General features: G+C 38.8%; 1 protein-coding gene across 2 annotated transcripts; it reads right to left on the bottom strand.

The window, feature by feature from the left end:
* Positions 1-220: 220 nt before the first annotated feature.
* Positions 221-2660, bottom strand: IZUMO3 (IZUMO family member 3; the record flags this gene model as incomplete). 2 transcript variants are annotated; one of them, XM_082614277.1, is made up of 7 exons in its annotated part: positions 221-356; positions 675-765; positions 1190-1270; positions 1726-1743; positions 1979-2068; positions 2217-2291; positions 2429-2660. In XM_082614277.1, the coding sequence occupies 7 exons, from the start codon at positions 2658-2660 to the stop codon at positions 221-223; spliced, it is 723 nt and encodes a 240-aa protein (XP_082470403.1). The 2 variants fall into 2 exon arrangements, with proteins under 2 accessions (XP_082470403.1, XP_082470404.1); XM_082614278.1 differs by lacking the exon at positions 1726-1743.
* Positions 2661-15532: the final 12872 nt, after the last annotated feature.

Here is a 15532-nt window from a genome sequence, read left to right as displayed (position 1 = left end):
TGTGCATTGTAGCATACCAGCATTACTTTCTGTACAACTTCCAGTAAATCATTTGCTTTCATTGCCTCAGGTTTTCAGAAACGGTCTTTACTAGAGAAACTCTAAGTTCAGTTTTAGAATACTCTGACTTTATGACTGCAAAAGAACTTAATTCCCGGTTTTCTACTCTGAGTCAACACGTAAGAGAATTATGAAAGACCTTCTGGCTGTGTCTCTGTATTTATTTTCTGCCTCCAAAATCTTTCTCCTTCTCATCCATTATCTCTATTAATTCTTCAAGTTTCTTCTCCAAGTATTTGTTTAATGACCTTCGTATTGCCTTCATTTTCCTCCGATGAGAGATGCAAAAATGGAATCTAGAGTAGAGAAATAAGATAATCCCAACTTCAGTACTAGTAGCCCAACTCTTAAAAAAATTGTAACAATAGCTTTTTCTTCCTTTTTTGAATTCCTCTGCAAAAGTTTTTCTAATACTTCATTGTACCTCCTCCATTTCCTATGTTCCAACTTTTATCCCATCAAACTTTATCTGTCTCACTCCTGTTAGTATGAGATCCCAGATTTTGAAATGACTTCTTTCCCCTTATTTCCATTGGAAGGAAGGGGAAGACTGGGCAGTCTCTTTGCCAAAGAAATGCTTGACCCAGTGTTTGTTTGGAGGGAGGAAAACTCACAGTAACAAAGCACCTCCCAATATTACACCTTCTGCTAGTAATATCAGAAATAGTGCAATCTCTTGATTCTCAGCCTTCTTTGGATCATCTTCTGAAAGAAGAAAGGGCAAAAAAGAAAGTGAATTTTGGGGAAGGAAATTAGTAACTTGAGAACTTTATCCATAAGAAGACTCTTTTTAACCTTAAAAATTGCCCTGTTCACCACTTACATCACTGTTCCCTGGTTATTCTGATCTTTATTAATTACTTAGACTCCTAGGCTCTACAAAACTTTTTCTCTTACTGCCCCTAGCCTAATTTCTCCACCTTTAGTACAGCTTTTTCATTTCTAAGCTCTTCAGTTATCCAGTGCCCGGTAATTCATACTGGTACAAATTTTGTCCAGCATCTTAGCTCTTATTTGTGGCATTAGCATGACCTACAGAGAAGGTGATCAACAAATATTTGTGGAGTAAATCACTGAAGAACTCCTTGACCCCTGGCCTTTCAAAATGCCACACTGCAATCTTTGTTACCTGCACAATATTCTCCTTTGAAGCACCGAGTGGTGATGCGAAGACAGGTCCAACAATCCAGGATAGGACCTTCAGTCACGACTGATAGAGAGAAGAAAGATAGTTGGAAGGGGGCCATGGCATGGAGTTTCCTTAGCTCAGACACCAAGTATGGATTAGATCTCAGGCATTTCCATTGGTTACATTGCTGTTACTTTTTTCTTCCCCTAGCAATCAATTTTATTGATGGGTCAAAACCCTAAATAATTTAAGTCAGATCTCTGGGAAGAGGTAGGAAAATGATGGCTCAACTTATATTGGTGCTTTGGGTTATAAACTATAATATAGAAGGCCTCTTAGCACCTCTAAAATCTCTGGGGTGTCTGAGATTTTATAAACTAGATTTTGTTGTCAGAGATGGTTGACATTCCCCCTTGTAGCCATAGCTCTAGGAATTGCATTCTCAATGTGACAAGTAGAAGAGATAGGGTCATATAGAGCACAGGAGATGGGAAAATATGGCTGAAACCTCAAGGCATCACATATACTGTACGTACCACAATCTTCAGAACAAGCTAAAAGAGAATCAGAAAGATCTAATGAGCTTAGAATCAACTTAGTGTTTGCCATATTCAACTTAGTGTTTGCCATATTTATACCCAAGTCATCTTTATTTGGTTACCCATTAAGTTCCAGCCACCCCTCCACCCATCTAAATTATTCTAATGTGAAATCACATTTCTCCTCTCACCCTCATTTCCTATTCCTTTCACATAATTTCAGTGTTGTTAGATAGACATCTTATATTACCAACTTCAGAGAAGTTCTTTAATAGTTCTTTCAGTTTGGATTCCAGGTTTTGGCGGACATCGAGAAGCTTGACTTGAAGGATAAGGGCACCTAAAGAGGGGTGGAAGGGACATCAGAAAATAGGGGTGGCCCTTCCCTTCATAATTTAATCCTAATTATTTTGCCTTGTTTTCCCCAGTGAATTTTTCTCATACTTGTTTGGGCAATACAGTCTCTTAACACTGAAACAGTACCTCACCTTTCCATGTTTCATTGCTCAGTTTATAAAGTTCATTCTTCAACCATGTTCTCAAATTGACAACCTTTTGAACAGCTAGAGAGGAGGGGTGAAGGAACATGTGGGAGAATAATTACATTTATGGAGGAAATTATGTGGGCCCAGGTGCTCTCTTCCCTACCTCCCTTCTCCCTTTAACCCCCAAAACTCTCAGGGACTCGAGCTTCCCTCACCCAACACCCGAAGCATCTTGTACCTGTGGGAGACCTTGAAGCTTGAACGGATCATCTTCTTAATCTGCCGTTCAAGCAGATGAGTTCGGCCAGGGACTTCTGAGGGTACCAGCTTTACCGGCAAGGACTTAATATCCTCGATGAATTTGGGGTCACATTCCAAACAGCCTTTGACCCCGTGGAAGGCTGCCAGGGACAGGGGCAGGAGCAAGAGCAGCCGCAGGTCCCCCATTTCCTTGCCCCGACCACCCTTGCCTCAAGATCAGGTTGTCCTGGCAACTAGTTCACCAAGTTCCCTTTCCTTCAAAACTCCAGGAATGAGAGCCGTGTCCTGGATAGTCTGACTCCACCTTCCCCTCTGTTTCCATCCCACTTCTAGGCAATCTCATTTCTCTAAGGATCTTCAGTTTTCTGACTTTTATCCTTCATTCCAGAGAGAGAGAACTGCCAGCTGGGGAGCAGATACCTGAGTTCTGAGTGTGGAACACACACAGAGAGAAGTCTTGTGCTCACACAAGCAGAGTTCCGAGCACGGAGATATCTCAGAAAAAGTCTTTAACTCTTTGTCTTACTTGTGTTCTTAGTAAGTTCCCACACTCCTGATCATTGAAGTAGTATCTCAATAGCAGTGGATGTTGGAAGAGATCTCTTAGGACTTTAGATTGCTTAACCCAAGCTCTGCTTTTACAGAAGAGGTAAGAAAAACTTGGAATATTGAGCTTCTTGGAGTCCCAGTCCCTGATAGTAGCAGTATTGTTGAAAATTAGCAATGGGTGTCTGTATATAATTGATATCATTGATAATAATGATTTTGATACAATTGATAATTTCTCAGAAATTTAGGCTACCTTTGTTTGTAGGAATATTTCTCCAGCTATGCTCTATAACCTTTTTATATATTATTCTTCTTTTAGAGAATCTGGAGCCAGGAGACTAGAAACAACAGTTGAGGGATACATAGTGATGAGTGAAACTCCAGTAATGTTCAGGGTTCTTTAACAGGCACCTCTTGAAAGTGCTGATGACACACTTTGTGTAACATATAAGAAAATAACTACAGTTATCATGGGCTGTGTTCTCAGGACACCTCCATGGAATGTGGACAAATAAACATGTTTTTCCTTCAGTTTAAGGCTCTTTGAATAAGAATTTTCTTTGTTATATGAAGAAATTAAGGCTGCTTTGCAGACTTTCCAGAGTACTGGTTACCTCTTTTATAATATATTGCGTGTATGGCTGTGACCCCTGGAAACTAGGAAACCCTGGGATCTTCAAAGGTTGGTGGTAGATTTTAGATGTAAGGTATGGGGGAGTCCTGGAGTAGAAGGTTGTGAGGGAAGTTAAAAGAACTACCACTAATTATATGCCTTCCATGTGCCTGATTTTGTCTTAAAAACACTGTAGATGGAATGTCCCAAGTCCTCATGGATGGCACAGCAATACTTGGAGAGATTATTTCCATTTTATAGATAAGAAACTGAGGCTTAAAATAATTCAGTGGTTAGGGATCTGGATTCAAACTCATGTCTGTTTAACTCCAAACTCTATATACTTTATCTACTGCCTCTCAATATTTTCTGGGATAAAACAGAAAATAATCTCTTGGAATTTGATAAATTGGAAGATGGTGGTGGGGGGGTATAATTCAAATCCTTTGATATTCCAGAACTGGCACTTCTCCACTCTGATTTTATGTTCCCTTGGCTAGATGATCTCATCTTTAGATGACCCCCAAAGGATTTTCACAGGCTGAGGTCTGAAGGTATGTGTGGTAATGGTATTAAAGTAACTCCAGAAACCAAAGTTGGAGACTAAGAGGGTTAAGAAACTTGGCAGGCAGGTGGCCAAGTATGAGGAAAGACTATTCTTCAAGAGAAAACACATGTTATAGATGAGATATTTTCCAGTTAACAATATGTGCCTTTACTTTTGGATTAGACAGCTTAAAGTGAACATTTTATCATACTATGGAATAATTCTACCTCATTCCATGGCACATTTTCTTGGCCTTGACCTAGTGACCCATCTACCATTTTTGTTCTTGCTTTAACCTCCCAGCTTAATTTGCAATCCAAGATTTTTAGGATGAGAGGAAAAATAATTTGACTTTTGTATAGTCTGGGGAAGACTGGAAATAACAAACCATTTCCTAAACAGACAGGTAGAGCTTGAAATTGAAAGGTGCATATAAAAGGGGAAACAGTGGAGGAACTATCATTTTCATGGAGTAAACAGTAGACAGAAAACAACAGTGTGTGCTAAGGTAAAGAAAGAGATACCCACAGAGGTCTGGGGAAGACAGAACAGCACTAAGTCTGGAGGAATTTTTTATAGAGAGGCCGGGTCCAGGAGACTAGAAACAATTAATGAATATATGGTTATGAGTGAGAACCAGTAATGTTCAGGAGCCTTTAGGGGAAGCATCCTGAAATTACTGATGATGGTGTATATAACGTGTAAGAAAATAACCACATTTAACATGGGCTAGTTCTTTGGATTTCGTATATGAAAAGTATTTTAGCTTTGGAAAAGAAGAGCTGTCTGGAAATTGATTAATAATATAATGATCACATTACCTAATTAAAATAATAGTACTTGTGTCAGGGAGGCAAAAGGCTAACACCCAAATCCTAGAGTGATTATGCTAGTGTTTGGTTTGGATAGGCTTCAAGGGGATATGATTTATGGTCAGTGAGAATCTGTAGAATAGCTACTGAGCTCTGTATTTGCCTCAAATAGTATACAAGATATATAACAGCACATGCATTCATAATATTGTACCAAATATATATTTGCTTGTTTGTTGTTCTTACAGAGATAAGGTATTCATGGGCAGCATTGTGTATTTTTTGTTGTTGTTGTTGTTGTACAGCACTATCAATTAGAGAGTCCCTCTTTTAAGGGCTAGAACCAGATGTGTTGTAACATTTGGCCTTTGTTACAAGTCATATAATGCACTGAGGTTTAAAATCTGAAGAACAAGTTTCATAAAGAAGAGCAAGAAGCTTCTTACAGTAATTTGCCCATGTTCCATGGTGGATCCCAGATCCATATAAAAAATAAAAATAATGAATCTCTGTCCCTCAAGCTTCTTACATCATCTTTTTTCCTGGGTTATCTGTCCCAGCTGAGCCCTGCTGCATTGCTTTTCTTATCGCTCCACTTGATTATCTACAAGTTTGTCAAATGATCCGGATATTTCTTATAGTCAGGTGATACTAACTTCTTTCCTGATTGTAAACTGAGACTAGGAAGCCATTATTTGATATTTGGCTACGTTATAAATTATCTTTCTAGGCAGTATAATAATGATAGGTTTAAATATTTAAATAATTACTATGTGCCAGATATTTCACATGTAAAATAATTTCAATATTTTCTGTATTCCTGTTCATTTACATTCCACTGTCATTAAGCCAGTCTCTCCATATTCTACTCATCCTTTAGGAAAAGTCATAAGGTTTGAGCCTGGAAGACTTTGAAGAAATCTCTACCTGATAGGAAATCAAACTAAAAGAAAGTTGATCCAATCAGTAGGGATTGTGGGAAGAATGAGGGGGAGAGAAGTAAAGGAAGCAGAAGATGTGTGTCACAACCTCTTCTCTCTGGGCAGGTCCCAGGAGGGAAGATATATTAGGTTAAAGGAAATAATTAGGGGAGAGAAGCTTTTGCCTTGCATCCTTTAGCAGCTCTGAAAACTACACCATTACCCACACGCAGATAATAGTACCTAAGGAAAAGCCTGTAGGACTGGATAATAGAAGACACTCCTGAGACAGTGCCAGTTCCCACATGGCATGGAAAAACGAATATGTTCCCACTGGCTGCTAGGCAAGGATGTGCAGTGAACTCAGGATCTGACTGGGGAACTTGCCAGTGTGTATCATTAAAGCTTTAGGTAAAGGGTCCTTTGTCTGAGATCTGGATAGCAAACCACCAGGCCAAGAAAGGAAAAGGAGTCTGCAGCAATCCCCAGGGCCTTGGTGGGACCAAATTGTTAGGAAAGGCCACTAGACCCCAAGGAAAAAGAGAACAGATTCAAAAGTGTTCCACTTGCAGTTTCTCAGCAAACACTGCAAGAATAGTGAGAGGTAGGGTGGTACCAACTTTACCTTAAAGATACCAACACATTGTCAAAGAATGAAGCAGATATCTTCAAAGTTAAAAAAAAAATGCTGTCATGCCAGGGAACACACATCAGTGAAGAAATTCACTGCAGAGTTCACTGAGGAGGAAAACGCAGGGGTTTTAGATACTAGAAAGAGAGTTCATTTTTAACATACTTGGTATGATGGATTGAGTCCACAGTTAGTTAAAACAAGCTTGATTTTTCAGTGATTAGGAAGATATTTTAATTAGGCCCAAGAGAGGTCTAGCATCCCAGAGTTGCTTCAGTGTTCATGGTTTCTTATCAGTTTCAGGAGGTTGAGCTAGCTAGGGTGGAAAATATAACAGTTTTATAGCTCCTAAGTAGGTGCTGTTATAAATGGAAAGCTTTCCTCAACATGCTCTGCACCCATGGGCCCCCTTCAACCATGGGGGTGGTTCATGAATTAACATAGGACTCCCACCTCCCCATTCTTAGATCCCATTTTACATAGAAGCAGGGAAAGGGGGAAATATGAAAAAATGATTCCTCTGAAGGAAATTTAGTTACCTTAAGAAAATGTTCAAATTTTGGGGTGGGATCAAATTTATCATATTGTTCTAATATTTCTTTTGTTTCCCCTCCCCAGTGAGGTAGGAAGTAAGGTTTCCAGAGAAAGTTCAGACCAACTATAGACTATGAAGAGGCTATGTATCCTTTGCATATCAGAGAGTAGTGTAAATAAATGGGTGAGCTTGCAACATAAACACCACAGTATTTAGTACTCAACACAAGTGTTGATTACTCTTTCCTCTACATAAAATATGAGCCTGATGTTCAGAGACGCTAAGGGGAGTGTTGAAGGTCACACACCTAGTAAGGGAAAAATTTGGGGTTGTAACAAACATTTGTCTGCCTTCAAAGTCCATGTGTTTCCAAAATACCAAAATGTCCCTTGAACAGAGTTAATTCAAGGTAAAAATCATCACCGCCTCTAATTAGCAAGAAGAGAGACCCTCAGGAAATTTTTTTTTGTGAGAAAAGAAAAATTATTATTTCTCATTTTAAACAATAAATGGAGTCTATAATCCCAATAATCTTTTAATATTTCTTCTCACATCCAATTCTTTTTCTTCCTTTTAAGTTACTTGTATAGAGAATATGAAGAATATTTATGTTCAACTATAGCTTGTTTGCTTGTCAATTGCAGTACTCAATTTTCTTTAATATTGTATATAAAAGGCATAGGTTTTAATCTAGTTTACCTTAAGTAAATACTAGGCAAATGTAGTACTACTCCTTTTCTCCCTTCAAATGAAATTAAAATACAATAATATAAACATCTATAAGAACACAATATCCAATAACAAGAAGTAACATCGTTGAACGCATAATCTGTGTCAAATAGTGTATATTCTTTACAAGCATGATTGTATAAAATCCTCATGCTAAGAGATTAGTACTATCAGCCCCACTTAGAGATGGGAGAACTGAGAGGGAGTAAAGTACTTTGCACTAGAGCACAGAGCTCTGAGGTGGTATAGCTTGCATTCTTTTCTTTTATCTGTTTCACTTAAGTTTATTCACCTATTATTGCATGTGTGACAATAAAGAACCACTTTTCCTTTCTACAAAAGAACAGTTACATAGAAAGCCATTTATACCTAAGGTCCTGATTCTATAGGCTAAGGATATACAGTAGTTCATATTCTTCTTGGTTCTGTTTCCAAACTATAGTCTGAAATTGTCCACTTCTTTCTGTCTCAGATTCCACCACCACAGTGCAAACCACTGTCGCCTCTTACCTGGAGAGTATTACAATATCCTCTCCTAACTGGCCTCCCAGTCTCACTTCTTGCCCCACATGTCCACTCTTCCCACAGCAACCAGAGTGGGCTTATAAAAATGTAAATCAGGTCATTCCCTTCTTCTGTTTCTGTAACTTTCCACTGCACTGAGAATAAACAGGCTGGCCTGCAAGGTCTGCTATGATATGATGTGGTACATGTCCAGATGGCTGTGTCCATCTTGGGCCACTCTCCCTCACACCTCTTAGGCTCCAGGCTGGCCTCCTCTCATGGCTGAGCATTCGCTATTTCATAAGCCTGGAGCTCTGTTATCTCACATCTCCATGGCTGGCTTCTGCTCATCCTTTAGACTCCAGCTAAGTGTCACCTCCTCAGAACGTCCTCTCTGACTACCCTTCCTACAAATACCTCTGCCTTCCCTCATTCCAATTCTGCTGTTTTCTTTTTTGAAGTATAATTGATGTACAATATTATATAAATTACAGGTCTGCAATATAGTGATTCATAATTTTGAAAGGTTATACCCCATTTATAGTTATTATAAAATACTGTCCATATACCCTGTGTTGTATAGTGTATCCTTGTAGCTCACTTTATACAAAATAGTTTGTACTTCTTAATCCCCTACCCCTATATTACCCCTCCCCCATTCCCTCTCCCCACTGGTAATGACCAGCTTATTCTCTGTATCTATGAGTTTGCTTCTTTTTTGTGTTATTTAGTAGTTTGTTGTGTCTTTAGGATTCCACGTGTAAGTGATATGATACAGTATTTGTCTTTGTCTAAATTATTTCACTTAGCATAACACCCTCGAAGTCCATGTTGTCGTGAATGGCAAAATTTCATTTTTTATGGCTCAGTAGTATTCCATTGTATATATATGTACTACATCTTCTTTATCCATTCATCTATTGATGGGCACTTAGGTTGCTTCCATATCTTGGCTATTGTAAATAATGCTACTATGAACATTGGTGTGTGTGTATCTTTTTGAATTAGTGTTTTTGATTTTTTCAGATATATACCCAGGAGTAGAATTGCAGGGTCATATGGTAGTTCTATTTTTAGTTTTATTGAGAAACCTCCATACTGTTTTTCACAGTGGCTTCACCAATTTACATTCCCACCAACAGAGTACAAGTGTTCCCTTTCCTACACATCCTCTCCAATATTTGTTATTTGTGGTCTTTTTGATGATAGCCATTCTGACAGGTGTGAGGTGATATCTCATTATGGTTTTGATTTTCATTTCCCTGATGATTATCAGTGTTGAGCATCTTTTCATATGCCTGTTGGCCATATGCATGTCCTCTTTAGGAAAATGTCCTTTCAGGTCTTCTGCCTATATTTCAATCAGGTTGTTTGTTTCTTTGATGTTGAGTTGTATGACCTGTTTATATATATATTGGATATTAACCCATTATCATATCATTTGCAAATATTTTCTCCCATTCAATAGTTTTTTTCATTTTGTCAGTGGTTTCCATTGCTTTGCAAAAGCTTTTAAGTTTAATTAGGTCCTATTTGTTTATTTTTGCTTTTATTTCCTTTGCTTTGGGAGACAAATACAAAAAAATATTGCTACGATTTATGTCAAAAAGTGTTCTGCCTATGTTTTCTTCTAGGAATTTTATGGTTTATGGTCTTAGATTTAGTTCTTTAATCCATTTTGAGTTTATTTTTGTGTATGGTGTTAGAAAATGTTCTAATTTTATTCTTTGACATGCAGCTGTCCAATTTTCTCAATACCACTTATTGAAAGGACTATCTTTTCTCCATTGTATAGTATTGCCTCCATTATTGTAGATTAATTGAAGATAAGTGTGTGCATTGTTCCATGTACACTTGAAAAGAATGTGTATTCTGCAGCTTTCAGGCAGAATGCTCTCTATATATGAATTAAGTCCCTCTGGTCTAATGTGTCATTTGAGACCAGTGTTTCCATATTGATTTTCTGTCTGGGTGATCTGTCCATTGATGTAAGGGGTGTTAAAGTCCCCCAGTATTATTGTGTTACTGCCAATTTCTCCTTTTATGTCTGTCAGTATTTACATTATATACAGTAAGTCCCCTACATATGAACCTTCAAGTTGTGAACTTTCAAAGATGTGAACATGCGTTCCATCAACATCAGGAGTGAGTGAAATTGCAGCTTGCCCTTCATCTCCTAGGGCTAAAGATCCTTCAGCTCTACCATGTCCCACCTCCAGTCAGTAACCCTTCTTGCCTGTTCACTTGATGACAGCCCTTGTATGCCAGCTGTTTTGCTGTACTACTGTACTACTCCACTTTTCAAGGTACTGTACTGTAAGATTAAAAATTGTTTTCTTCTTGTGTGTGTTTTTTTTTATGTATTATTTGTGTGAAGAGTATTATAAACCTATTACAGTACAGTGCTGTATAGCCAATTGTCTTAGTTGGGTACCTAGGCTAACTTTGTTGGACTTATGAACAAATTGGACTTATGAACACACTCTTGGAATGGAACTCATTTGTATGTAGGGACTTACTGTATTTAGTTGCTCTTGTGTTGGGTGCATATATATTAACAATTGTTATATCTTCTTCTTGGATTGATCCCTTGATCATTATGTATTGTCCTTCTTTGACTCTTTTAAGTCTTTATTTTAATATTTATTTTATTTGATGTAAGTATTTCTACTCCAAGTTTATTTTGATTTCCATTTGCATGGAAAACGTTTTTCCATCCTGAGTCTCTTGTAGGCAGTGTATATATGTGTCTTGTTCTTGTATCCATTTAGCCACTCTTTCCCCTCTCTTCTCTTGTTCTCTTCCCTTGTGATTTGATGACTATCCTTAGTGTTATGTTTTTCTTTATTGTGAGTATATCTATTATAGATTTTGGTTTGTGGTTACCATGAGGTTTTTATATAACAATCTCGCTATATATGTGATTGTTTTAAGTTGCTGATCTCTTAGATTCAAATGCATTTTAAAAACCCTCCATTTGTACTATCTTCCTCTCATGATTGCTGTTTTTCCTATCATATTTTATGCCTAATTGTTTTGTGTATCCCTTAACTGCTTATTGTGGATATAGATGATTTTACTACTTTTGTCTTTAAACTTTCTATTAGTTTTGTGTGTAGATGATTTCCTACCTTAACTGTATGTTTGCCTTTACCTATGAGCATATTCATTTCATAATTTTCTTGTTCTTGTTGTGACCTTTTCTTTTTCATCTCGAGAAGTTCCTTTAACGTTTGTTGTAAAGCTGGTTTGGTAGTGATGAACTGTTTTAGCTTTTTCTTTTCTGTAAAGCTTTTCATCTGTCCATCAGAAAGAATGAGAACCTTGCTGAGTAGGGTATTCTTGGTTGCAGGTTTTTCCCTTTCATCATTTTAAATACATAGTGCCAGTCCCTTCTGGCCTGTAGGATTTCTGCTGAAAAATCAGCTGATAGCCTTATGGGAGTTCCCTTATATTTGTTGCTTTTCCATTGCTGCTTTGAATAGTTTATCTTTAATTTTCCATTTTAATTACAGTGTGTCTTGATGTGTTCCTCTTTGGGTTAATCCTGTATGGGACTCTCTGTGCTTCCTGGACTTCGGGTGACTGTTTCCTTTCCCAGGCTAGGGATGTTTTTAGCTTTCATGTCTTCAAATATGTTCTCAGGCCCTTCCTCTCTCTCTTCTGGCTTCTGGGACCCCTATAAAGTGAATATTAGTGTGCTTGATGTTGTCCCAGAGGTCTCTTAAACTGTCTTCATTTCTTTTCATTTTTTTTTTTTTACTCTGTTCAGCTTCAGTGATTTCCACTACTCTGGCTTTTACCTCATTGATCATTTGTCTGTATCATTTACCCTACTCTTTATTCCTTATAGTGTATTTTTCCTTCCATTTAGTGTATTCTTTATCTCTGCTTGGTTGTTCTTTATATTTTCTGATTCTTTATTAAAAACTTCTAACTTCTTGCTCTGTGCATATATTCTTCTCCCAAGTTCTTTGATTATCTTAACAATCATTACCCTGAACTTTTTCTCAGATAGATTGTCTGTCTACACTTCACTTAGTTGTTCTTTGGGGTTTTATCTTGTTCCTTCATCTGGAACATGTTTCTCTGCTGCCTCATTTTGTCTAAGTTGTTTTGTATTTTTCTGTATTTGATAGGTTAGTTGCATTTCCCAACCTTGGAAAGATGGTTTTCTCTAGGAGCCTATGCATCCTTGAAGTGGACTCCCCTCTGGTCACCGGAGCTATATGCTCTAGGGGTTCTACTAATGAGGGATGTATGGGTCCTTCCGTTGTAGTGAATTGGCTATGTGGACAGCCTGGTAGGCTTGATTGGCTCCTAGTCTGGTTGGTTTCCAGACCCTGCCATGTGTGGAGGCTGTTGGCTGCTGTTTGGTAGGGCCTGGTTATGAGGCGGCTGGAGCAGAACCGCATGGAGCCTTGGGGCTAGTGCTGGCTCACTGGTGGGCAGAGTCAGGGTCCAGAAGACTCTGGAGCTGTTGCCTGCTCACTAGTGGATGAAGCCAGGTCTTGGGATTAATGCCAGACTACTGGCAGGCAGAGCTGGGTCCTTCAGTCTGGCTGCCAGGCCCAGGAATCCCAAAGCTGGTGTCAGATGATCACTGGTGTGGGGGGAGGGGTGTTTCCTGATGCAGTTGGGTACAGGGTCCTGGGTGTCCCAAAGCTTGTGTTGGCCTGCTAGTTGGCCGTGCTTGGTCCCAGTTCATCCCAGGGCAGGGTCTGACCTGCTGTGGGCTGGCTGGTTCTGCAGGCTGGGGTATCTTAGTTTTTGTGGATCTGGTGTCTGCTCCCTGGTGGGTGAATCTGCTCCAGAGGCTAGAGGAGGCTTCCTGGAGGATAGGACCAGTGCCTGTCTGCTGCTGTGTGGAGCCATGTCCTGTCCTGTGGTAAGCAGGACTGTGTCTAGAGGCATGTCTAGAGGTGGCTCTGGGCTCAGGAAGTTTTTAGGTAGCCTGTCTGGTGATGGTTGGGGCTGTGTCCCTGTCTAGGTAATTGCTTGGCCTGAGACCTACTACCACTGGTTCCTACAGGCTGTTGGGTAGGGCCAGGTCTTGGTGCTAAAGAGCTAGAGGGAGAATTCCACAATGGCACCTACCTGCATCAGTGTCTATGCTGTAGAAGAATCTCCCATGAATGGCTGCCACCAGTGTCTATGTCTCCAGGATAAGCCATAGCTGCCCCCCACCTCTATGGGAGACACTCCAAGACGAGCAGGCAGGTCTGGACCAGGCTCCTATCAAATTACTGCTTTTGTCCTGGGTCTTGGAAGGTATGAGAGACTTTGTGTGCTCCCCTTAAGAGTGAAGTCTTTATTTCCCCCAGTCCTTTGGAACTCCTAAAATAAACCCCCACTGGCCTTCGAAGCCAAGTGCTTTGGAGGCTTGTCTTCCCAGTGTAGGATCCCTGGGCTGGGGAACTGGACATGGGGCTCAGAACTCTCACTCCTGTGGGAGAACCTCTACAACATAATTATTCTTTAGTTTGTGAGTCACGCATCCGGGGTATGGGACTTGATTATATTATGAGTCCGCCCCTCCTACCCATCTTGTGTGGTTCCTTCTTTATGTCTTAAATTGTATAAGATCTTTTTTGTTAGGTTTCAGACTTTTTCGTTGATGGTTGTTCTGCAAATAGTTGTGATTTTGGTGTGCTCATGAGAGGAGGTGAGCTTAGGGCATTTCTACTTTGCCATCTTGACCCTGGCCCTAGAGCTTGCATTCTTAACCCCATTTGAATGATTCTCTATTTATATTCTTTTAGTCACTAAACTTTCCCTTACCCTTTATTAGCCAATTTTTTTTTAAGTCCCCTACTCCTGTGCCTAATGAATTATCATATTTCTGAAAAACTGACCCTTAGTGGGTGAGGCATTGTGGCCTAACATACGGCATTGCACTCAGTTCTAATTCTGGTCCTTGTAGAAACAGATTTCTCTTCAAAGTATAGAGTCAAGGGGGAAACTCTTAGTTGAATTTGCCTAAGTGGTCACTACCCTATAACAATTAATCTTATTGTTGATGATTCCTTTGCATTAAACTTCCTTTCATTAACATAAAAATTACATTTGGACCTTTCTCTATTTGCAGAGTTTTATTTGTTATCTTGTCTTGAAATGATTGAGTTTCCTCCTAATTTTTTCTAATATGCTAGGTAAATATTTTCTGCTTAAATACACCCTCATTTCAGTACTACAGCTGTATTGGGTTATCGATCCATTCACCAGTAATTTAATAAATTCTGTTATATCTTGCAGAGTCTTCTGAAAAAGGGTCTGATAAAAATTTACTATATACCTATTTACTACCCAATGACATTGACATAAGAGGAAGCTGAATGGGTCAACCCTGAAGCAGGAAGGTTTCAATTCAATGAAAGAAAGAAGCACTTGGTGAAAGCGTTACTGACTTTAACTATTGGAATGAGCTACTAAAGAAGGTGTGGAATCTCCTTTCCTAGAGGAGATTAGTGGTCACCTCTGTCAGTGTTGGCACTCTTGCCTAGGGATTTGGGCTTAATTGAATGGGTTCCTCCTAGCTGACACAGCTGCTATCATATACAGAGAATGATAACTTGAAAAGTATATTTCATATTAATTTTTTCCTTAAATTTAGTACAAGTTTAACAGCAGATATGTGTTCAATTTCTTTTTCAAAGAATGGTAATTATGGTGTTATGTACAGTGAATGGGAAAACAGTTTGTCAAGTTCCATATTCTTTAAATTATTATCATTTTTTGCCATAAATATATTCACCAAGAGGGATTCTAGAAACCAACCCAAATTGGTTTTTAACTGGTAAGGGAAATAGTTTAGAGAAATATAAAATGTTTTTCAATTGCAGCTATTTGAGAATTTTACCATTTCATTTTCTTTCCCTGGTGCAGTAAGAGAAGACCTTGACAAAATGTGCATTGACCACTTTTCATTTATGCCAGGTTTAGCTCTATGTCTGAAGGGCATATGTGATAAATTGGTCATACATTATCTCATTTACAGTCTGAGTTTTATGAGCTCCTGTAAAAACAATTACCATATATACATTTTACAATAAATGGGCAAAGTGGCTGCAAACAATATGGAAAAGTCAATAATTAATTTCAGATTTCCAAATGTAGCAGAGACGCTGGAGCTTTCTCTTCTTTTCAAAAGAGATGGTTTCTTTGTTAGGAATATGCAAGCATGTTAATTCATTACTCTGTGGTTTCTCTTTTTCCAAA

The sequence above is a fragment of the Mesoplodon mirus genome, assembly GCF_964341445.2.
Source record: "Mesoplodon mirus genome assembly, chromosome: 1".
NCBI lineage: Eukaryota > Metazoa > Chordata > Mammalia > Artiodactyla > Ziphiidae > Mesoplodon > Mesoplodon mirus.
The sequence above is the reverse complement of the archived record's forward strand: the minus strand, read 5'-3'. Positions and strand labels throughout refer to the sequence as shown.